The sequence below is a fragment of the Etheostoma cragini genome, chromosome 4 (genome assembly GCF_013103735.1).
Source record: "Etheostoma cragini isolate CJK2018 chromosome 4, CSU_Ecrag_1.0, whole genome shotgun sequence".
NCBI lineage: Eukaryota > Metazoa > Chordata > Actinopteri > Perciformes > Percidae > Etheostoma > Etheostoma cragini.
This window is the reverse complement of record NC_048410.1, coordinates 7706457-7730835: the sequence shown is the minus strand read 5'-3', so window position 1 is coordinate 7730835 and position 24379 is coordinate 7706457. Positions and strand designations below refer to the sequence as shown.

Here is a 24379-nt window from a genome sequence, read left to right as displayed (position 1 = left end):
TGAATTATGAATAACGGTTAATGAAGCCACATGATATTTTGTCTAGAGGCACAATCAAATTGGACACGTGCTACTGTAATATGTGACTTTGTTGTGCAATCACTTTTGGCCATTGTATCATCTTAAAACTATTTTTCAAAATGTTAGAAGCAATGTGTATCTGACAGAATTGCTCATGGCAGGTGACTCAACTCTGGATTGTCTAATCAAACATTATCCACATTTCATACAATGCAGTTTTACTGCACCATTTGACCACTAGGTGGCACTCTGACACCGCAGTAAAGCAGCCCAAGCAGTCCAGATGCTATTTGAATCTAAAGGTTAGCTTCTTCCTCAGTGCTCACTCTTAACTGTTTGAAAGGTCATCATTTGCAAGCAGATGTAACATGTATGTTGCTGAATCATAATTGTGGTCTGGGACAGGGTGTAGAGTTGATCTCTATCACAGTTTGGATGACAAACAAAGTTCTTCAATGTAACCTGAAGGTGAATGTGGTGAGAAGAGGGCCATACTAATGTTAACAGTGTGCCCTCTCTCCTGTTATGCTCACACGAATCTGTGTCCTTTGAGTTTTCCAGCAGCATGAAAAACATTTTTCACTTTCACGGACATTTACGGCAACAATTTGTCAGAGTTCTCCTGAAAGCAGTGTGTCACACTAACGCCAGGCAGTTCATCAATTCATAAAGGGATAAATCAAATGTCAGTGTGACAGGAACCATATGAGAACAGATCCATATTTCTATCAGGCTCCACAGACAAAACACATGGAACTGGACTGCCAAGCATGTTTGTGCATGTTTTGCTGTAATGTGATGATATTCCTCCATTTTCATTGACCTACAGAGAAAATGAAAGTGATAGAGATGCCCCAACAGAGGTATCACATATGTGGACAGGCATACACACACACTATCCGTGTCCTCCTCTTCCATTTGATGTGCAAGTCCTTCATTGATCCAACAAACTGAATAGATCTGAGCTACATGCTTTTGTCACCAGAGCCACTCCAAGAATTCTCATTCTAGCTGAGACGGGGACGCCGAGGGACTGATGTTATTGATCCATCTGCAGCTGCCTGAAGGGAATGACTGCCAGCGAAGATGAAATCTACTTGTTCACATCTGGTTCCTTCAGCACAGTGTGGGCTATTGGCAGGCCACACCTCAACTGGGAGCTCTCGGATCCACATGACACAGGTGGATATTGACTGACCTGTACTCTGGGGTGTAATAGTAGATTACTGTATGTGCACCATGGGTGAAGTTTAAACCCTGTGTGAAAGAAAATTTTTATAGGACAACTATCAGCACTGTTTAGAGTTTTGATTTAAGGTGTATTAATTGAAAGGTCATGAGGGGGATAAGTCTCCGACCCAATACGCCCTTTAAAATTTTAGTATCTAGGTGATTATAGCATAAAAAATGAATTTAGGTGATGGCCAGTGTGTGTGATGGTTCTGTTATGGAGATGTGAGAGGTTGGTGACAGTGGTATGGCAGTTAACGAAACAGGGGAGCAGTAATAGTAGAGTAAATATTAAAAACAAAATTCACACTGTACTGGGCTTTACACCTCAATGGGAGTAAAAGACCCACTATATCTGCTGTTCTCACCTACTGTAGTTGTGGTCCGGCCCAAGGGGACAGTGATAGGCCCACTGCATCATGATGCACCTGTTTTAAAAGAGAAAAGACTTCAAGGATGATGAGTCACTGGGTTGTTTGGCAAATGCACATCTGGTTAACTTCCACACTTCTGATAAAAAAAACACATACAGCGCATAGCTTCTTGCTGAAATCTTTCGTTGAGAAGCATTAGGGCCATCTGTTTGCACACATGGTGTGTGTCAACAAAGACAGATGTAAGTGGACGAACAAGGAGACAAGAGACTTTTGGAATTTAATTTACAAGCAAATTATAACGGCCATTTTATATAGCAAAAATCTAAGAAATGCCATAATTTATCAGGCGATAGCTTGCGACATCCAGAGAAAGGGACAGGCCAATATAATTACACAATAATAAAAACAAAAAATCTTGGTCATCCAAAAATGCTTCAACCAAAAGGTTAACGTGAAGTGTCTCTTAACCACAATGTCCCAAAACTGTTTGGTGTGCTGTTGTTCCCACATCACAGGCCACCTCCGTTGTCGTCAGACATTTACATGCATCTGCATCTGCATCATTATAGCAATGTGTTGATAGCGTTGGTGTTTTCTTATCATAGCTTGATATGTCGCTATCAGCTGGAACATGAGCACTAATACAACTTGTGAATTACCAATGATTTGTTGATGGATGGCACGATCAATTTTGTCCAGCAAAACTTTGTTCCCAAAATGTTTCCTTGAATGTTGTGTGATTCAGTGTGAAAATGAATGGAAACACCTTAAAATGTCTCAATCAATTCAATATACCACTTTGACCACAAAATATTGTGTGACGTCATTACGCACAGGTTTTTCTTCCCTTTGAGCCGTTGGATGGAAACCCACTTTCACCAGCTTTATTCCTATGAGTTTATTTTACTAAACGTATCAAACAATTCGACTGACAAGTGGATGGAAACTTAGCCAGAGATCTGCATGAGAAAGTTGTACAGTGTAGCATGAGGTTAAAGCAACACTGAGGCATCAGCCACCAGAGGCAATCAGGCTTGGCAGGGATATCTGTCACTGCAGACACAAAGACAGAATGGCATTAGTGGAGTCAACGAGGTGTGTGTGACACACATCACACAAAAATGCTCTCTAATGGGAAATGAGCATAGTGTGCTGCACAAGGAAGAGGAAAAACTTGATTTTAGTTTGTTTGTACTTCTAAAATGTTATGGTATGTTTTTTCATTGATCAGGCATGAAAAACATCCACAATTCTTCCCCATCAGACCATCTCCTACGGAATGTGTGTTATCCATAGGGCAGATAGCATGTTTTTAATGGAAAACGCAAAACGCAGCTATATATGGTGAATTATAAAGTTGTGAGACTTGGTGAAGTGATTTATCAAAGGGTACAGGATGCTGCAGACAAAGCTCCCATGATTCATTTTGCAGCTCTTTGTGAAGTATTGTTGTTTGGGAGCTCTCACCTTCGCCTCCTCAGCACTTAGGCCATGACAAATGCAAGTGCCATCTGTGCCCATGGAACAAAAGCAGCAAAAGGCCAGTCAGTTAATACCAGTGGAAGGAGGAAGTCAGCCACACTAGTTGTGATGAATAGATCCCGTATCTCCTTTGAGATAATTTTGTATAAGTTGCTTTCTGTGAGGAGACTATCTGTTCATCTTTTTCTGCTTGCAGTCAGCACATATCTTCAGAGAGGATTCAACCTGTTGGCTTGTTTTTGTCTACCATCTCATATTGTGGCGGCTGCACATGAAGAGACACCATTTCATTTCTATGGGAGACACGGTCTACGCATGTTGAGGTATTACTGTGTTCGTTTTCACTGTGGACTTTGTGACGTGTGGAGCACTGGACCAAACAAATTTCCCTGTGTGGGCTAATAAATGTCATCTGATTCTGGATTGCACTTGCTCTAAGTTTCTACAAAAATACTGATACACAGTCTTTTATATCCTCTTAAAATAAATTTGGGCTGTATTCTGCAATTTTTTAAAATATTCCTCAATAACTTTTTTTGTCGTTCATGTATTTATTTAATTAGTAAAAAACACACACTACAATACAAAACAATACCTCAAATGGCAACTTTTATGTCAGCACATGATTGTGAGGGACCGAGCATGCTAACATTAGCTAATTACCATTAAACACATTAAAGTTTGGCCAACCAACCCACAGATAAACATTGCCGTCCCTATTACCATTCTGCAAGCGTGGTTAGCCAATAAATAGGCCCACATTAACATTATAATGTATCCTAAGTTTCAAAATCAACGTTGGATCTACAGGATGACATATGTTATTCAAAGCTTTATCTTCCGAGATTTTGTCAGTGTGAGAAAAAGGTTCTGACAGCGGATGCCTCTATAGTGGCCACTGCCACTGGACAGCCATAACACAGATGTGATTACACACGCCCTGACCAATCAAATCCATCCAGTTCAATGTGACAGCCCTTCCCTCCGCAAACCTGCTCTCACTGAAACAACGACAACCGGGGCACAGAATCCATCAGCGTGCATTGTGGGGAAATTGATCACTGCAATCAATATCATCCAGTGAAGCCATTGGCACTGCTGCTGCAGCAGAGAATGGAGGCATCAGGAGTGCTTTGCCTTGTCTGTGAGCCATCTATCTTTAGGCAGGAGCGAGACATGGGATCAATATGCTACAGGCAGCTCATTTTTCACTGGTAGGGATGAGAGGGCAGAGAGGGAGAAAGGAGAAGGGAAAGACGGGATGATGACAGGGCTTTGCAAAGCTCTCGGGGGGTCAATCCAAGAGAGCAGATAGCGTGGAGCAGAAACAGGTGATATTAATGCAGCCAAAGGTGAGAAAATGAGGTAGAAGTTTTGGGTGTGACGTAGGAGTCAATAGTGCAGCAGAGGCTTATGCGCTACATAGACGGCAGCACAGCCTGACAGCTTGTCGATTCAGGGAATTTATAATTAATGTTCTTTTATTCTCCTCTTTCTCTCTAACCTTTCTCCTCTCCTTTACTCCTCTTATCGCACCTCCCTTCTTCCTCTCCTCCTGTCACCTCCCTCCTCTCTTCATTTCCCTTCCCTCCTGCTCTCCCTCCCTGTCACAGACTCATGTAGCCTATCATCCTGAGAGTAAAAACAAAGAGTTATATGAAAGGCGCTTAGTCGTATTTCCTCCTACCCCTGCTGTTGCGGTGTCCTAATGATGCAAATGTTAGGCCGGCTAATGAGCAAGAGTTATGTTTCGGCTGAAGTTTACCGCGCTGCTCGACCACCCTGTCTCATGAATAACATCACGGTGTCAGACTCAAGATGTGTGTTCCTCTCAGCTCACAAATAATGACCATTACAGATGGTCCTTTCTAAAATTACACAAAAAAGACATTTGTTGGTCCGTAACAGTGTCCAAAGGAGCAACTGGGCCTTTAAAACAAAGGTGATTAATTATTTGAATTAATTAATTTAAAGAATTTAAATGTAAGCAATCTGCCCTGTCTGAAATAAAACACACACACACACCTACAGGCAGATCGTGTCTAAAAACTTCAGGTGGTGCACTCTTTCACTTGTGCAAGTCGGATAACCTTTTTCCTCTGAGTTCATTCTGGCTGTCATCTTACACACATGCCTTTAGAAGAGAGTGAAGCCAATAGATGTTGGCTCTGTGTTATTACAATAACCCTCATGGCTGCTTACATTTCTCTCCCTCCCCACATCGCGGCTTAATCCTCCGCGCTTTTGCCCTTCAGTTTTTCAAAGACAGCCTGCAGGCTAGAATTGCCCTTTGCTGACTTGTGGCTGACAGTGAATAAGTTCCCCTCTCGTCTCCTCCCTTTTATCTCTGAGATCATACTCTGAGTGGGTCAAGATCAATGGTGCTCCCTGCAAATCTACCCAGACTCTGGGTGCTTCTCATTGACCTTACACAGGGGTAACTGAACACTCCAACTCTCATCTAGCCAGCTTTTACATTAACTTCTTTGGATAAATTCACCCACTGCTCGCAGGGCTTTTATTAAAAAGTCATAGACCATGTTGGTGCAGACCAGTTGTTGCTTTATTTAATTTCTTCAATAGGCCTCAAACTGTAAGCTGCACTCCTTACATGTAGGATAACTGATTAAAGTCACTCAGAAACACATTAGGTGAAGCTTAAATTCATCTTGTAAACGTTAAAAATGTAAAAGAGTGTCATCACTGCTGAATAGAGAACTAAATGGTTCAGAAGCAAAGAGTTAGCCAACTTTTAAAAGTAAAACGCTTATTGAAAAACTGATACCAAGTGGTCCAGTCTTGTTAAGAAACTTCCATGATTTGTACATTTGAATGCCACTTTAAGATTTGGTCTATTGAGACTTACAGGAATAGAGCATTTGGAGCACAAATGACAAATATCCCAATAACCAAGGACATGCAGTGACAGGGTGAGAAATGGCTTTACATAATGGAACAGACAGGACTCTGGACATTGCAAACGTCTTGACAACACCAGGAAAAAAAATCAATTACAGGTATGGCATAGAATTAATGTGCTGTATTGACTGAACTGAGGTAAAGTCTTGCTTAGGAGTGGGCTGTGTTGTAAAAGCACCAGCACAATGAAAGTTTCACAATAAATAACCATTGCATATGCTCAGTGGTGTAAAAGAGAAATTAATTTACAATTGGTTAAACAGACCACAGCAACAAAGACATCCTTTAACACATTGAAATATACTTTAATGTCTGTCTTATGAAGTGCTGCATCAAGACAATAAAAGTATGAGAAGCAGTGTGTTAGTGATGCTACTGCCGTTCTCGGGCATAATACAAATCAACCCAGCAGAGACAGCAGCATGGTCCAAATCCAGCTGCAGCGCTCCCATCCAATGGAATCCCTGTGAGCCCCACTTCAACAAGATGGATGACGGGTACCAAGCTTCAAACTGGGCGCAGTCAGCCCAGTTATCAATGGGTCCGGGCTGAATAAAGAGGTGGTGGCCCCTCGGCTGCTCTTCCTTAATAGGAGTCACTGTCTGGCTGACAGCAGCCCATAAATAACCAAGTCTGCGTGTCACTGGAAAAGAACACACTCACCTGAGCCAACCCAGTCTCACGGCCTGAGCACAATCACTCACCAGGAGCGTGAGAGAGAGGTTAGACGCAAGAATACAAGGCCTCACAGTTATGGGATGCAAACACAGGTTTGCGTGTGTGAAGGTGTGTCACTAAAGCACTTACTTTGTGTTGTAATACATTTGTATTTGCACATCACTGGAAATGTGTTTTGTCATTACACAAGTCTGTGGGATCACATTTGTGGTAAAACTGAAACTGAACTTAATAATGACAGATTTTACATTAAACGTATTGAGTCAATATTGTGTCATAATCTTTTTCAATCATTCCAAAATGTGACTTTGTGTCCTCAGCTGGTTCTTCTGCCGAAATGTCATTCATTTTTCTTTCTCTGGCTTTGGCAGAGGTGGAAACCAGAACTCGTCTTCACACAGCCACAGAGCTGTGCCACTTTGCACTTGCAGCGCTTGACGCAACCCTTTTGATGCCTCTACTGGGGGGAAATATTGACAATGTTGCATGTACTAGTTCTGTCATAGAGCGAGACCCAAAACATCTAAATGCTGTGTATTTCATTTTGAGGTATCTCGTTTGGTGTTATGGTCAATGTCAACACGTCTTCTGTGAGCTGTGACAGAACCTTGGTTGCTATTTTTGCTGTTGTTGCCATGAACAAAAAAAGCCAGACTGTCACTCCCAGGGTGAGAATAGAACATGGGAAGTGCAAATGCCGTCCAAGGCCTTTTGAAATATTATGTGCTGCCAGGTATCTACATGTTCCAAATGCAGGCAGAGGTACAGTGCCTTCTTTAAGACTTTTGCACCACAGAAAAAACTAGCACAACTACTTCTGAATCAACACTACAAATCAATATCGTCTGACGGCCGTGAGCTGCAGCCTCCTCATGGCTGCATGGAGACAGAGAGGACAAGTCCTGGCTGGTACCTTCACTTATAATTATAAATGAGCAATTAAACGTAAGCAACAGAACCATAGACAAATACACAGTCTATAAACATAACTCGTAATTTTAGATGTTACCAAAATATGCTTTGCTACTGTTTGTTTATGTGCCAAAAGTGGGATTTAGAGACCTATTTTGCTCAAAATAGGAGTGAATAGAAAGAAGAAAAGATAAAGTAGACTTTATTAATCCCACACTGGGGAAATGACTGTGCTACAGCAGCTCAAAAGAAAAAATGACACCAATACAAGCTAAGTAGACACAGGAGACAACATATCTAGAGTAAAAAAAAATAGAAAAATAGAAGGATAAAGATTAACCAACCGTATTCTGCTCATGGGAGCAAAAGAGCAATTGATTATGATTTTCATGTTTTATGGGCATATATCATGGCTGCATTGTGTAACAACCCCAAAGTTCTACCAAAGCTGAATGCATCATGAACATGGATACTGCATTTAAGTATTCTTCAGTAGTAGGAATTTCTTTGTTGTTTATCTACAAATTTCCACACCCAACCCCTTAATGCCTGCACATTGATACCTGAAGTCTGGGTAAAAGACAATAGAACATGGTGTTCAACCTAAGTTAGTAAAGTATTATTTTACTTTTTTCTCTTCACGTGTTTGTTTATATTGTACTTATCCCTCTCTTATTTGTTCTTATATTAAATGAGTTAGTAAAGTGACAGAAACGTACTCATTCGCTTTCGACGTTACGTGATTACCATGCGTCATGACGTCACGCGGAAGTAATTCAACCAAGATGGCAGCGTCCTTGACACAGGCATGTTTTGATTACACTCGAGTCTCAAACATCCTCAACAGTTGCAAATGTCCGGACTGCACAACTGACAAGAGGAGATTTTGAGTGCGGAGCATGGAGAGACGAGAGTTTATCGCGTCTTTGGTGGTAAGTTGGTAATTTTAAACAAAATGTCAAGCGTCATCTTAACTTGTGGCTATATTGCGTTCGTGTTCTGCTTACAACAATATATAATTAATCTGTTTGCAAAATAAAGCCTAGTATACATGCCAGAAACAATGTGGGAACGACCGGTCTTACAGCTCGTGGACTAACGTTAACCAAGCTCGAGAAATACAAAACAATAGAGTCTGAAGTAGCTAACCGATTTATTATCGCTGCTATCACAAAATAAAAAAATAACTGCAAATACTTTAATTCTGTAGGCTGAACCAGCTCTAGTTAGACCAGTATTTGTGGATAAGGACATCTCCCTGTAGACTGTCACCATGCACGAGCCAGGGGTCGGTGCAACACTACATTTTTACATACGTACCCTCTACAAATGACAAACCAAAACTTAAAACTCCTTTCAACACTGTTTTATTTTCTGGCAAAAGTAACAAAGTAACAGAGTAGGTGCGTCTGCTGCTTTCACTGTTCAAGTCATTGGGAAAATGGGAACCTATTGTCACTGACTTGACTTAATGAGACAAGGAAGAACAAAGGTCCATCCTCTGGGGGGGAAACTCTGACTGTTGTTTGTGCATACGCACCAAACAGGAGTTTGGAGTATCCGGACTTCTTGGAGACCTTGAATGGAGTCCTGTATGGGGCTCCAGTAGGGGACTCCATAGTTCTGCTGGGGAACTTCAACCCACACGTGGGCAGTGATGGAGATGGAGTTCTCACCCATTATATTTATTTTATTAGCTTTTAATTATTTAAAAGTTTATTTTAATGACATCTATTTACCTTGCTTTATCCAATAACAATTTTAAATACCTAACATACAATCAGTTATAAACTATGATGCATAGTTATAGATTATACTACACATGAGTATATAAAGTAGGTAAAATTAACTCCACCTTGACCATGTGTCTATGTCCTTGTAACTTGCTGCTGTAACAGAGTAATTTCCCAGTGTGGGATTAATAAAGTCTGTCTGTCTGTCTGTTGTATTTATCTATCTATTTTAGACATGTATTCCTTATTCAATAATGTAACCCACTATACTAAAGTACATTTACTGGATATTGCTTGTTTATTTTCATTGGTTGTACTACCTGTATCTTCATTCATTTGGTTTGTCCTGATCGCTTTCATCAGCATTGCTTACAGCAGCAACAGATACAAAGTCAGATGAGCCCACTAAGCCCTACCCACCCGGCACCAAACAGCAGACAGACCATGGTAACAACTAGCTGGTGAACACAGTGGAGCATTTAGAAACTAAAGAAGCAGAGAGAATATTATGTAACTGCGTCCTGTAAATACATGCAACGGATCACAATCACCTTTATAAGGTAATATGTCAGTGTTGTGTTTACAGCTTGTTGCATTAGCCCCCAATTGATCCCAAAAAATAATGAAGGCAGGTTTAAGTTAAAGATCTGAATATGTCTTCCACCACTGGTGTTACAAAGTGTCTAATGCAGCATTATGTCTTACAAAGTGATTGTCTCTCCAGGCAGGGGGCGGTGCAGGGATGTGTGTGGATCTGACCCTCTTTCCCCTGGACACCATTAAGACTAGACTGCAGAGTCAGCAGGGCTTCTACAAGGCAGGGGGCTTCAGGGGCATCTATGCTGGAGTCCCGTCTGCAGCGGTGGGCTCCTTCCCAAATGGTAGGAGGCTCATTGTGATAGCTGGATATATGATATGAAGGTTCTTCTTGTGTTGGATCATTCTGAAACCTTACTCTGCACTGTGTTGTTCATCTATCCACAAAGTTACTGACTCAATTTGGTGTTAAGGGCTTGTTTTAGCTGTTACACATCTATTTATGTAGTTTTCTTGCCTAAAGTTACAGCACATAGAAAAAGAGTGCCACTTTGTTGACTTTTTCAACCTTTTGTTGGTTTTTGGCAGTGGGTTACATGGGTCAGTTTAGTTGTTCCCAGTCAAATACTTTGATTGCTGTGCTTTATATTGTAGTATCAGGCAATTAGCTTGCACCCTCATGTAATATTTAAAAGTCCTGTTCTTTATTATGATGAGAGCATCCTCGCAGACTCTTTTGTTTCTAACTTTTGAGAAAATGTACTTACACACAAAAACACACACACACACACACACTGCAGTTTCTCCCCTGTCAGTGGTAGTGAGGGATATTAATTGCTGTATGCTGGTTGACTAATGGGCCTTAAATGGCTGTGGTTCTGCTTGGTTTCAGCCGCTGCTTTCTTTGTCACCTATGAATGCACAAAGTCCCTGCTCGGTGCTGGTGAAGGCCTAGCAGCACCACAGGCGGCACCTGTCACTCACATGCTGGCCGCCTCCCTGGGAGAAATAGTAAGTCTTTCTGTCCCTCATTGTCCCTACTTTTGCCTTTTCTAATTTAGATTAACTAGATTTTTCTCCTCTTTCACTTTGCCAGTACACTTTCAAGTCAGGTTTATTTGTGTAGGCCTAATTCATTTTTAGTCATTCCATTCTTAAAGGGCCAGCTGCTTCATGATCTTTTTGTTGTCCTTTCCTTGTTTCTCTCTCACCGCTGTAAGTCCCAAATAAGCACCACCGGCATGTCAGTTGACATCATTGCTTTCAAATTTCACAGACCACTATGCAAGGGGGCAACGGGGGCTCGGGGCTGTAGGCCCCGGAGACCAGCTGGGTAAGTTCCGGGGACTTCCTCTGGACTGTCCCAGCATTTTCTCCACTAGCTGTGTAAATACGATATCATTAGTGCCTATTTACTCATCCACTTTCCCAGACTCCATCCCAGCCAATTTAGTCTGGGGAATTCATGCTTGAAAACCAACCAGGAGCAGTGCATTATTCTGAGTCCATCCTGTACCAATCACTCGAAGTGAACCACAGAATGTGAGCCATATGGGGCCACGCATATTCACATTGGCATAAAGGGGGGTAGAGGAATGGGTGATATGGAAAGAGAAATGCCCCCCTTCTATACCACCATGGCTTTCTTCAAAATACTAGGTTTTTAGTATTCATTGCTTTTGGATGGATGTAATATAGCCAAGTTTTGCATGTTCATGAAATAGGATTATTCCACATGGGAGGGTGTTCACTATGCTGGAGTTTATCTGTGTCTTGGTGCCTCACAGTGTTAAGAAGAGGACAGATGTTGCTCTAATAGTAGCAAAAATTCAATAAGAGTTTTTTTTATCCTCTGACTGTTACAATCAGTGTAGCAGTTTATGCGTATTCTGTAGGAGTGCAGCTAATAGTGATGTGCGCACGTTTCTTCTTTTTGTCTATGGCACAGCCCGGATGAGTGTGAAAGGTGAGCCTGAGGTTGCGGCTACCCTTAACCCCTTCCCCGCTGTTCGGGATTTAAGCACATCAAAGGCACAGATCCTCGGAGTGGGGCTGAGCTGAGCAGGGGCGGTATTCCACTGCATTCTGGCAACTGGATACGTCTTGTTCAAAGAGAGTAATCTTCAGGCTTAGCCATGAAAGGCCTACCCTAGCGATGCCCTGCAAGGCCGTAACGCCCACACTATGATGCAATCGCTGCCAAATGATTCTCGGCTAAAAGTTAATGAGCTGAGGTTCTTACATAAGCTTGACTGAATTTTGGCCAGGTGGGTGCGATATTCTTGTTATGACATGTACTGAAACAATAAGTTGATTAATTGATTAGTTGATTGATAGAAAATAAAATATATATAATCGTAAAATGAATAACGTCTAACTTTGGACAGTACAGACAATTTGAAGAGGTCATCGAGGCTTCTGTGGGAGCCATTTTTACAACTACTTTCTTCTGTTGTAGACTAAATGATTTCTTTTGAAATAATTGATAGTTACAGCCCTACTTGTGTCTCCTTCTTTTTTGTTTACTTTGTGACCGTAAAGATTGTGTTTTGTTATATGTCAATGCAGTAAGTTCCCTTATTTATATAAAACTACCCAGGCACAAAGACCCACACATACATACGACTTCTTACCTCAGTCTTTTGCACAAACCTTACTGTCAACATTAAAGCGAAATCAAAACAGGTTTCCAATAGCACTATGTTTTATATTCCACGCTGCACTATATGTTCTGTTCGTCCAGTTTATGACAGGGTCACTTGTTTTCATTGTGTTTCTCTTCCACCTACTTGTCTCTCTCTTGCTGCAAACAGCTGGGTTTGTGGGCAACCTTTGACACACAGGAAGACGAAGAAGACGATGCAAGTGGTCATTTGGTCCTTATTTGACCCATTCCGTCCTTTCATAAGCCAATGATCCTTACCCCAGAAGTCCATTTAGTTGTGTTTTCCACTCAGCAGCATTTACAACAGAAGCTTAATTGGACTCAATGCTTTGCTTATTCTATCCCCAAGCCTCCCTCTATCTATGATGCGCTTGACTTGGCACAAACTTACTAGATGTGGACTTAAGTCAAAGTGTATTATTATCATACCAAAGGGAGTTGTCGCTCAGAGTTCATGCTGCATTTAGTGTGAGATGGGAACTGAAAAAAAGAAAAGAGAACCCTTGCACAAAAATAAATATTAGCAATTTGTATCTCTATAGTTGAGCCGTCGGTCTAACAGATGTTCATCCAAGGGGAGGAGGACTTGTTAAGCATAAACACTAAGAATAAGCATCGTCACGGTAATCACCATATCTGAACATAAAGCAATCATCATTTTTAAAAGAAGTGTGAAGTTCAAGACTTGCATATGTTCCTCAATAGATTCAGTATCACAAGTGGTGGAAATATATACTTTTAAATAATAAAGAGATAAAGCAGAAATTTACTACAGCTGTTTGATTGTGGTCTTCAAATGTAATAAATAATGCCCTTTCTATTTGAACCCACTTAACGCTGGGCTTTACTTGTATGCAGAAGCAGGGCAGACAGAGATGGGGAGGACAGAGGGGAGGACATTCATAAGTTGTAGAGAGGGTCAAGACAATGAGAGAAATCTCAACCTCTCAGCCCGAAGCGTTCTGGTGTTTGTGTGAGTGTGGTGGTGGGACGTTCCCATAAAGAATGTGTAAGCTGATGGTGTCTGTCAGGCTCTAGCAGGCTGTTATCCAGCCATTAGATCAGATTTATCTTCATTCCCATTCGCTCGACGTCCGCCCTGAAAGCTCATTTGTCAAGGCCAGACGGCAGGTTTCTTCCACCCCCCCCAACACCACCACCACCGCCACACGTCTGAGGGAGGATGTACTGGAAAATACAGTGTGACATGACAAGATTGGGGGACAGCAAGCAGGAGGGAGAAGGAGGGAGGAGTTTGGGGGTAGAAACTGGCAGCCACTTAACTTGGCACTGAGAAATAATCCATGCATCGCTTCGAGCAGCACCACGCTCTGTGATTTATTGGCTGTTGTTTCAAAGTTGGAGACACTCAGTGTCCTCATCTCTTCCCTTTCTCTGCATGACCTTTTTTCTTCTATCCCTTCATTCGTTGACCCATATTTCAGTCTTTCTTGGTACTATGATGTGTTTCTAAGGCTGGGTGTGTGATCAAAATCCACAAAAGTCATGGAATTTGGTACTGGTACATGTGATGGTACATACTGTGCTGTCTTTTAGGGGCAAAATATGTAAATTGTGGGGTCTAGAAGGTTGTACTTCACTGTATTTGATTTGACATTGATTTGAAGTATGGGCATTGTTAAAAGTCATCCAAGCTAATTTTAGGGGCATATTTCTCAGTCCTTACTTTATATTTGACTTCAGCATTTCCTCTTTGGCAAAGGTTTAGTGGTGAATGCCCTGTATTTTAATGACAAATGAATCCAAATAAATGAGGCACTTAACAGTTGTTGCAGTCTGTCTGTTTTTCTTACCTTTTGTCGGTTTATGGGGCCAAATGGCAATCCAGATCCTGATTGACTGACCACTGTGACCAGATGGCGGTGAAAGAGGGATGTAGCAAAGGAAGGGAGGACAGAGGGATGTAATGACTTATTCTAAGAATTGATTCTCTGGCAATGCCCATAATGTGTTGTGAGTCTCTGCTAATTTCCCATTCCTTACTGCGGTTTGCCCATGATTGAGTGCCAGCTTCTTACCTTGTTGTTTGGCGGCTAGTGCTGGAAATTGAAAACACGCTCTGTTATTTGGATTAACAATAACAGGCCAAGGGAAACTGCTCCAATCACAGTCAGACAGCCTCCTAATTAACACTGCTTGACGAATCCAACAGCTTGTAAATAAAGATGAATGGTAGCTGGAATTTAAAGACTGCCAGTGGGTTTATAATAAGCTTACATGCCAGAGGTAAGAATGGAGAATGAAGGGCAAGCAAAGTAGGTAATGAAAAAGATGTCTGTCATGCTGACAGCCTTCCACCTACAGCCCCCCCCCCCCCCTAAACGGAAGGTAACAAGCCTTACTTGTAATGAGGGACACCTACCTAAATCTTTGTTTTGTTTGTTCTTTCTTTCAAAATGTGACACCATACTACATCTATATTGCCTCAAAGAATGTGCCTCTATTATCCTTTTAAGCCTTAGCTGTATTTTTATCATGCACTGATTCATCACCATTGTTCCCCATTTTCTGCTGTTTTCAGAGATCTGAAATGGCCTCAGAGGACTACACACTTTATCTTCTATCCACTCAACATCATTCTCCCCACCCATGGGCGCGCAAATTACTCCCAAATAAACAATGTCCCTAATTTATTTGGTATAATCTCTGGCTCATTCTGCCTTCCCCTCTGCAGTGACAGCAGAGGAAAGGCCGTCTCAACTCCAGGCCTCCCATCCAATTACCTCAGTAATTGCTTGTCATAGCCACTTTCTTTCTATTTAGCTGCCTTATACTGGTCCTTTGGAGAATTGGATTGGTGAAAACATGATGTACAACGTATTATAAATGGTAACTTGACCAAAGGGATGGCAAATGAGGTCTGTGAGATGGATGTAGCCAGTTTAGTTATCACAGGGAAGTGATGCAGGTGAACGTTTTGCCACTTGGTGGTACTGTTGCACCATGGTTAGGTTGCAGCTCGACTATTGTTATACTCACCTGAAATAGCAAAAAGAGTTACCCTGATTTCACACTCATTTAAGTCTTTTGTGTTTGCTCTTATGTACAGATAATGAGATTTTATATGCTCATCGTGTATTGAAAAGAGGAAGAACTGGCATTTGCCTGCAGCAAAAGTGATACAGTGAAGGGCAAAACAAAACTGAGAAATAAACCAAATAACCAATAGTCAACAGGATTTTACAGAGAGATCCAGAGCTGACACAGAGCCACAGCTGTGCATGGACAGATGTGCATGTTATGTCCATAAATTCTTCTTCAGCTCAGTCTGTGATTTCATTTAACTTCCAGGACTGCTGCCTTATCCCTTCTCCTTTTGTGCTCCACATATATCCACGTTCTTTCTCATAAGGTGTCCTTGGTGTCTGGCAGAGGAGACGAGTGGCTGACAGACAGACGTGAGCCCTCTAACAGCTGTTGGGTTAGCCTTCTCCACCTTGCAGAGCACAGCAATAGAGCCTTATCCCCTAGAGGCCGTCACCTTTAAAAATTCTGATAGGGCCCAAACGCTAAATCAGTATGTATAGCTGTATGGAGAAGAAGCAAAACAGGAAAACTGTGCATTTTGCCTTTTATTGCAGTGCCTGCTTCACTCTCTCTTTGCTCCTCTCTCTACATCATTCTGCCGTGGTGAAGGTGGCACTGGCAGACTGGCATCGTTATGACCAAGGGGAGTCACAGCAAGGGGGCGGCTCACCAATCGCTCTGTAAGATTGCTTGCAGTTAGCCGGTATTTCCGCTCTGATGCAGGATAAATGGGAAATCAAGTCACCAGGTGGGCAGCTGTGCCTGCGTGCCTGCCTTTAGTGTGGTGGGAGTTATGAAGCATAACCATTCATGTTTATCTTCACTATCTGTTGGTAGTCCATATTTTGGTTGACATATGGTGGATGGGTTGGAACTTGTAGCAGGGAGTGTGCTTACTGAGGTGTGCATGTGTGTGTCTGGATTTCACAGTGTGTTTGATGGAAGCACATGTTCTTTGGACACATATACTCAGTAAGCCTGATGACCTTTTTACCGGTTGCCAAGGTGTCATGTCTGCTGTGTGTACTGTTTTGTTAAATACAGCTCTCCGTAGCCTGCCAGTTTGATGTAATTGCTCTCCTCTGGCCATGTCATATACTGTCACCTGCCACGTAGAAAGAAATACAGGCTAGTATCATTTTAAGCACAATATGGATATTAAAGGCCTTAAGAAGGTAATACAGTACTGGAGATTGAGATTGTATCTTTTAAGGCAACACCATTGGACAATATCTGTCCAGTCTGGTTACCCGTGTACTTTCCATCCTTTAGGTGGCATGTCTAATCCGGGTGCCCACAGAGGTGGTCAAACAGAGGACCCAGGCTTCACCCTCAGCCACCACCTACCAAATGCTGCTGGCTACACTCAGAGAAGAGGTACACAGCAATCAAGGCACTTTCTTGTAGGATAACTCTGGTTTATTACAACTTCAATCTTTTTTTTTGCCTGTGGTTTTGGCCACCATTCCTATCAATAGAAATAGAGGCTTTTAGACAATTTTAAGAACTGGTTGAAGCATTACAACGCCTTAACCCTAACCCAGCTCTCAGCATATACTGTACTTTAATGAATCAAAAAATAATAGAATACAGACTAAGTATTTATAAGGTGGAATTCAAATGTCTGTGTTTTGTAATAAATGTGTGTTGTGTTCTGTTATCTCTGAGCAGGGTGTCCAGGGCTTGTACAGAGGATACAGGAGTACGGTTCTCAGAGAGGTAGGATAAATTTTTCTCTCTCACTTTTGTTCTTGTATTTTAGTTGGTTTGTCTGCCATCCACCAGTAATAGTAATCACAACCAAAATGACCACAAATAATACCGGTTATAAAGCAGGACACACACTTATACATATGTCTGTCTTTGGTAAAGTTTCAGGCAGTTGTAAAGTACATCTTTCATCTTTTTTGATTCTATTCAAAGCTATTTAAAGTGTGTATACTAAAGACAGTCACTAATCTCCTTGAAGGCTGTGTAGTGAATTCTTTTTGATAGGCTGAGTGAATATTGAGGCTTTCCACTCTTCTGACTGAAGACATTTTAATTTCTCTCGGGCTTTATTGAGGTTGGAAATATTGATTTACAGTTTTTTCATCTCATTCAATTACTACGGCACGATGCTCTTCCTCCTATTAGAAGTGCATCTGATTAATTAATGCAATTAGTTGCGTTATAAATGCAAAACAAAACACGGATAAATGAGCATTGGGCTGCGCTGCCTTGATGGCCACTCACCTTTTTGTAATGAAAAAAACTCTACTTCTTTGATTCATGATCTTCTGTTTAATTGCACCTGCAGTGCATGATTAAACAAAATAACTGTAGCCAAAGCTGTATAGATCTCTCAATTTTAGCTTCCCCCAACCCCTGATACGTTTCAATAGAACTGGAAGAAGAAAATGAAAAAGGGAGGCTGAGACGGAGAAAGAAGTATATGAAGGTGACACTTGTCTTTCCATCCTTTTTTTGGGGATGGGGGTGAGAGTGTAATCTAGTCCCCTCCGCTGTGCTAGCCTGTACTTATTTTCTGCCTCACTAAACTGATGTTATTCACGCAAATTCCATCTGGACAGCAGGGGGAAAAAAGGACAACAAGACACTGTGATTTCTCCGAGGGGCTCTGAATAAATGAATACATTTGGAGGCTGGTGCACAGCCTGTGTGCATACTAACACTGGCAGATGAAATGCAACGGTGCCGGCAGGGATTTGGGGTGCGGGAACGGCAAGGGATGCTCCGCAGTGATTGGCTTTGACGTGTGTCAGGAAGGTAATTCATTTTCTCTCTGCCTCCTTCGCTATCCGCCTAGATCCCTCCTTTGGACAAGCGAGCCTGTCAAGATAAGTTTGTTTATGTGGTATGGCGTGGTGGCAGTACCCGCTGGCACACTAATTGGGGTCCTCTCTGGGCTATATGTTCATTTGGGTTCAGAAGGCATTTCTGATGGGCATGATATCAGATTACTGCAGGATGTGTGTGAATCAACCATGGTGGGTAGGCTGGCCTGGACTTGAAAGGTGGGATGGAGGCGGGACTCATTTAGTGATCCAGTTCACATTGTAGCACAAACCCACATCCAGATCATTGTATCTACCAGAACAAGTTTTAAAGAGTTATAGTGGATTTTACACATCACACTTTAGCAATGCCCTAAGTTTTATTTAAACACCAAGTCTGGACTTTTGACTAATAGACATTACAATCCTTTTTCTTTTGCACCACATTAATCTTTGCTGTGGTCTGCCCTCTTCTGAAAAGAAAAATGTCACATTGTCTGCTGTGTCTGCACTATTTGGGTTCCAGCTGAATAGAGCATGAACTCAATGAGACTCAGATGGGGTGAATGCAGTTTTTCTGTGAAAAATTATTAGACAATGCAGACTTATTAAGGAACATCAGCAAGAATTTGTTTTGGATTTTATGTAAGAGTACACTTTCTGTAAGTCCCAGTTATAAGCTGTTCATGTGGTCTGGGTGTTAATTTGTTTGCATTTTATAACAACACAATTTATCCAGACTCTACTTATAATTAATCATCTGGTGATGCATGTCATTTTGACAGGATCCTGCATTCCAACTCTTAACAAGACACCCTAAGTTTCTCCATTTGAATGATATCACCTTTCACCACTAGATGGCATGCTAAGATTATCAATGCCATTACTCATTTCACTCCAAGCCCCTATCCTTCTGTACTTCTTCCCCTCTTTTTTTCTGTCTCTCTGCTCCCCCATCACACCAATCCAGCTTTGACATTTATGAGAGGCAGTCACTGCACTGAAAATGATGGCCTTTTTTAATTGTGAGCCCTGTATTTTCTGATCTAAAGTGCTGTGAGGTGATCTTGGATTTGATCTAAACTGCTCCAATTTGAGTTTGAGTAATGAGCCTGAGATGGGTTATTAGATAGTAATTTAGTAGTGGTGGTGTGGGGGATGTGGAGGGATACGTGTAAGTAAAGCTGACAGTGTCTGACGCAGTCGACTGAAGAGCCTGGAACATTGTCTGGTTGACTATAGCATACGGCCACACTACATATATTTCTCATACTTGTGCTCTTTCACCTACGCACTCTGAAAGCCACTTTATCTAAATCCATTTTCACTTATTTAAATGGGTAAGCACACAGACAAGGAAAGGAATTTAGCTAGCTGATTGAGACTGAACAGTCTTCCTATGTGTTGAAAAATGTGTTTCTGGTCTTCCCTTTACCGGTCTGATGTATATTTTTCCTTAGCCAGCGTCTGAATCAGTCTAAGTACTGTAAGTTTCTCCACCCTAACAGCTGGGACCTGGCAATCTGAGGTACAAGATCTGGCAGTAGGGCTTAGAAAATACTTTTCCATCCAGGCTCCGCCCCACTACATCTCTGATTCCTCTTCCTCCTTATCCCTCTCCTCTTCAATACCCGGCTGATCCCTTCTCTGCTCCCTCCATCAGGGGTTTTGGCTGTAACGACTAAATTGGATTTTTACCAACAGGCCAAATTACATCACTCCAACTTTGGGATTTGTGCAGTTATGTCCTGTTTTATAACTGCTTTTTAAATGTAGTGATCTGTTTCAAGTTTGTCTAGGGCTGACTTTGGGCTACAGATGGGTGGCTGACAAATGTAAGGAAAACCAATTTAAAGTGTTTTGGTTTTTGGCCACCACAAGCCTCCAGAGCAGCTTCCCTGGTTATTTTGTCAGAATCTGGAACTTTAATTAATCTGTAGATTGTTTTCTTGATAAATTCATCTTTTGGTCCATAAAATGTTGAAAAATAAAATGTCCATCACAACTTTTGAAAGCCCAAGTTGACATGTACAAACTGTTGGTATCGCCAGATCAAGAGGACAAACCCAAATAAATTGTATTTCAAATCATAGAAAATGTTCACAACTTAGTAGCTGTAACCATTACGAATGTTTGACATGTAGCATGCTAAAATCATATTTTAATATGATTTTAATAAGATTCTGTCAATAATTAGTTATACTGCAACTTAGCCATTAACTGCAACTTACTATTATTTTCATTATCTGCTGACAATCTGTCAAAATAGTCCACCACAAATCACTAAACCCAAGGAGATGTCTTTAAAATGCTTTGTTTTGTCAGATTAATCGATGAGATATTTAGTTCTCCATAATGTGAACACAAGAAAAACTACCCTTCACTAGTGATAAGTAATTATTATTAAGTTAATCACACATTTTTATCTATTCTAAATGTCCCTTGATTTCTTTTGGTCCCATTAATTTTGTCATTTTAATGCTCTTATCAACATGGAAAAGTGGATCGGCTTGCTTTTTGCAAATGTTCTTTTATTGAAAACAACGTTGGCATATAGCCTACTGTAGTGTTCAATTTCACACGTAACGTTCTCACTTGGAGCAAATCATTTCTCACACAATGTAACACTGTCCATCAATAAGAAGGTGTAAAAAGGTGAGGATTGGCATCAGCTGTGTACCTGGTCATCAAGTAGTATGTCGGACTGGACGTGCTGCGATGATAGCTCATTTCACAATGACAAAACACACAGATCACTTTGGTCTTGTCAATGGAACCATTTGGCAACTTTTAAAAAGTAAACCTTCCATTCAGAACCTTATTGGCATCTATTTCTGTGTAATGCGTTCGCCATCCACTCAATATGTAATGCCGCTACTATTTGGACGGCTCGCAAGCCCAAACAAGTTTGTGCGCCGCGCCTGTTGTTTTGTTTCCAGTCTAGCTAGATCTGGTGTGGTGTTGTAGTTTTTCTAACGTCACTAGTTGTAGCAACAGCATGTGAAAAAAACTAGGCCAAATACAACGTTAATCTTGCGCTAAAATAATTGACACCAATAAAATGGGTTTGTGTTAATGCCGTTAATAACGTGTTTAACTGACAGCACCGGTCTTCACGTTTGTAAAGCTGGAAGAAATACAATTTTTGGGTATTAGCTATGTTTTAGCTTGAAAAAGAATTTAACCATTTATTGAAATAGCTGCCAATTGATTTTTGTTCAACTAATCAATTCAGCGAACACCAGAACCCTGGCACATTTCCTCGCTCTCATTCTCTTCGTCCTAGGTAGGTCAGGGTTCTAGTCCAACCTCCCCTTCAGTGTGTTGGAGTTCCCTTTTTGTTAACCCCTCTTGCTCAACTTCTGTCTCGCTGCATTCAACTTTTGAAAGGTGGAACTCTCTCTTTCACATTCACAACTGGGCATTGATAGCAAGGTTGTTGAAGTGGGAACATTGAGTTATGATGAGTCCATACAGAGCAGTGTAAGGGGGTTCTGCTGCCTCTGCTGGGATGCTGATGTTGAAGCCGTATTTAACAGACATGCAGAGCCAAGCAGAGTTGACCCCCCCCCCCCCCCCCCCCGCAAGGAGCCACTTCTCACTGTCTGTGACGCAGGTTCAAAAGGGAAAGGTGAGGTGAATCGCTCTCATATCCTGTCTCTGTGCACACTGATCCACAGAGGCTCATGTTTATACACCATCATATGACTAAGACAGAGCAGAAAGAGGGAAGAGAGACAGGGCAGGGGAAACTAAAAGTGTTTATTTTCTTCTACATATGTAAAGGCAGGATTTGTGGTAACCGTGTGAAGAAGCAGAGGCTTCCTCCTGCTTTGTGTTTAGAGTTGGACCTCGCCAGAGCAGCTGCCATTACTCTCTCGGAGCCAGACAGCAAACCAACTCTTCTAAATGGCTTCAACACCTTAAAAAGGTTAACAAGACTAGATTAATTGAAATGGAAAATGTCACAAGATCACACCGGGGGGGATAAAGAGAAACCAGACCAAGGAAAATGTTAAACTGTCAGTTGAAAATGAAATATAATGCCTACCAGTAAGATGATTGTTCACTTATATTGTGCCGTTTCTTGTTTCTTTTTGGGCAGTTTGTATGTGCCATTTTCAATTGGTTGCTGTTAGAGTTCCTGTACAGGATGTATTAGCCTCTGCCACTCAGTAGAACAATTGCCAAAGAAAGGCTGTTTGGCTCTATTGGTTTCAAAGGTGGAAGTGACTGTTTTAATGAATATGAGCTACTGGTGGTACCTTATCTGTTTACACTATGATCAATGAGTCTCTTAAGTGACCCGAGAAAACCTGTTGACCTCTGTGGATCTGACCCATTGACACGGCTTGACCTATAGAAGGGTGTGTGACTGCTTCTGTGATAAGGAGAAACAATAGAATAGAGTCAGCTATCTAGGTGTTTTGAATGTTTGTCTGCATCTGGAATTGAATTAGCAGAGTGCACATACATATATATACATTAGTCCTGCATGATTCAGGGGGAAATATGAATCATGATTTTTTTTTGCTTAAAGTTTGGTCTTTTTCCACGCTTTCTTTCTCACATTGTGTAGTGTTTATTGCACACAAGAACCATGAAAAAACAAATTGGCAGTACCAAACATAGTTTTTTGTTGTTGTTGATTTTTTACAGTCTGTGTTTAAAACTCACAGAAGAAAGTAGTAGCATTTGTGATTTAATCAACTCATTAAATTAAATGAGAATCAAAGTCAATTAAAGAAAAAGGAAAGAAATACAACAAATTCGAAAATCAACATTTTTGAATTGAGATTGCGGTTTTATAATGATTAATTGTGCAGGCCTAATATACATACATACTCCTCAACTTAAAACACTGGTGGAAATGTTTAACATTATTTAATAGGAATTCAAAGGCAACCAACAACGCAGCTATAGAGAGGCCTCAACCTGACGTGTTTATTGACACTGTGAGTTTTTACAATATTCATTTCTTTCATTAATCACTATCTGTCTACATGCTGAAATATCATTTTTGAACCCTCGTTAGAGTTGTTTGCAGGTCGAGCTGCCCCTTTTTAAGAGAGTAATAGCCTTTTTGGTCTACAGAGAACAATTCTTCTTCCTCACTGGATGATCTCTGTCACTTTACCACAGACGTCACTGCAGGGATTAATGGTTTACTCCAAAGCGTCGCTCTGGATGACGGATGCATGGGCTTCTGTTCTTAGTGGCCAGGCTACACCTGTCGTTCACATTAGTAGTTGTGTGAATACAGTCGTATCTTTATTTTCCTCTGTGCCTCATCGTACATCCACGCTGGCCTATGCACCTGTATTACATCCCCCTCATGCATCCAGTCCCCCCGGGATGGACATTGGCACGGTGTTTTTTTTGCTGCAAATCTAACTAAACCTTTGGAACCTTCCTAAGATAAACACATGGTCTTATTAATGACTTCTACAGTCGGATGTATTTAAGGAGTTTGCTGCCATACTGTCAGACCCCTACTTGTGCTTTTTCCCCAGTACAGACTTGGCCAGGGGACAGTGCAAGGCTTTCTGCAGTTCCCTGTTGAGGATGATGCATTGGAAGTCTGTGCCACTAAGAGCCATGGATCACAGCGTTATGTTAAGTAGATTTGTCCCCATTGAGCTCTTCAATCCACTCAAAATCCATCATTGTGGCTATAATTCGTGCATTTCCGCATTTCTGTGTGGAGAATTATTACCAAAACCTATTGCCAGACAAGACGTTTTTCCAGGAACAAAAGATACTGTTGTTTTTGAGTTATAGTTGTTTTTATGCCTCTCCCATCTGCTGTATGAATGAGTACTGTGAACATGACCACAGTGGCCATGTTAGTCAGTCTCTCCAAGTCTTGGGGCTATGTTTGCTTCAAACACCTTCACGCATGTTTTTCTCAATCCAAGCAGAAAACCTTTGGTGCGTCGCAGCTCCGTTGGCCTGGCAAGGGACTGAGGGTGGGGGATGGGAGCATACGTCATGGGGGGG

At 41.4% G+C, this 24379-nt stretch overlaps 1 protein-coding gene across 2 annotated transcripts in view; it reads left to right on the top strand.

Moving 5' to 3' along the window:
- Nucleotides 1-8360: 8360 nt before the first annotated feature.
- Nucleotides 8361-24379, top strand: part of slc25a26 (solute carrier family 25 member 26) — a 50681-nt gene continuing 34662 nt past the window's right edge. For both annotated transcript variants that reach the window (XM_034868878.1, XM_034868877.1), the window contains exons 1-5: nucleotides 8361-8551; nucleotides 10077-10233; nucleotides 10782-10900; nucleotides 16875-16979; nucleotides 17274-17321. In XM_034868878.1, the coding sequence (XP_034724769.1) occupies nucleotides 8519-8551; nucleotides 10077-10233; nucleotides 10782-10900; nucleotides 16875-16979; nucleotides 17274-17321 (462 nt within the window). In that variant the 5' untranslated portion in view covers nucleotides 8361-8518. The remainder of the gene's footprint in view (nucleotides 8552-10076; nucleotides 10234-10781; nucleotides 10901-16874; nucleotides 16980-17273; nucleotides 17322-24379) is intronic.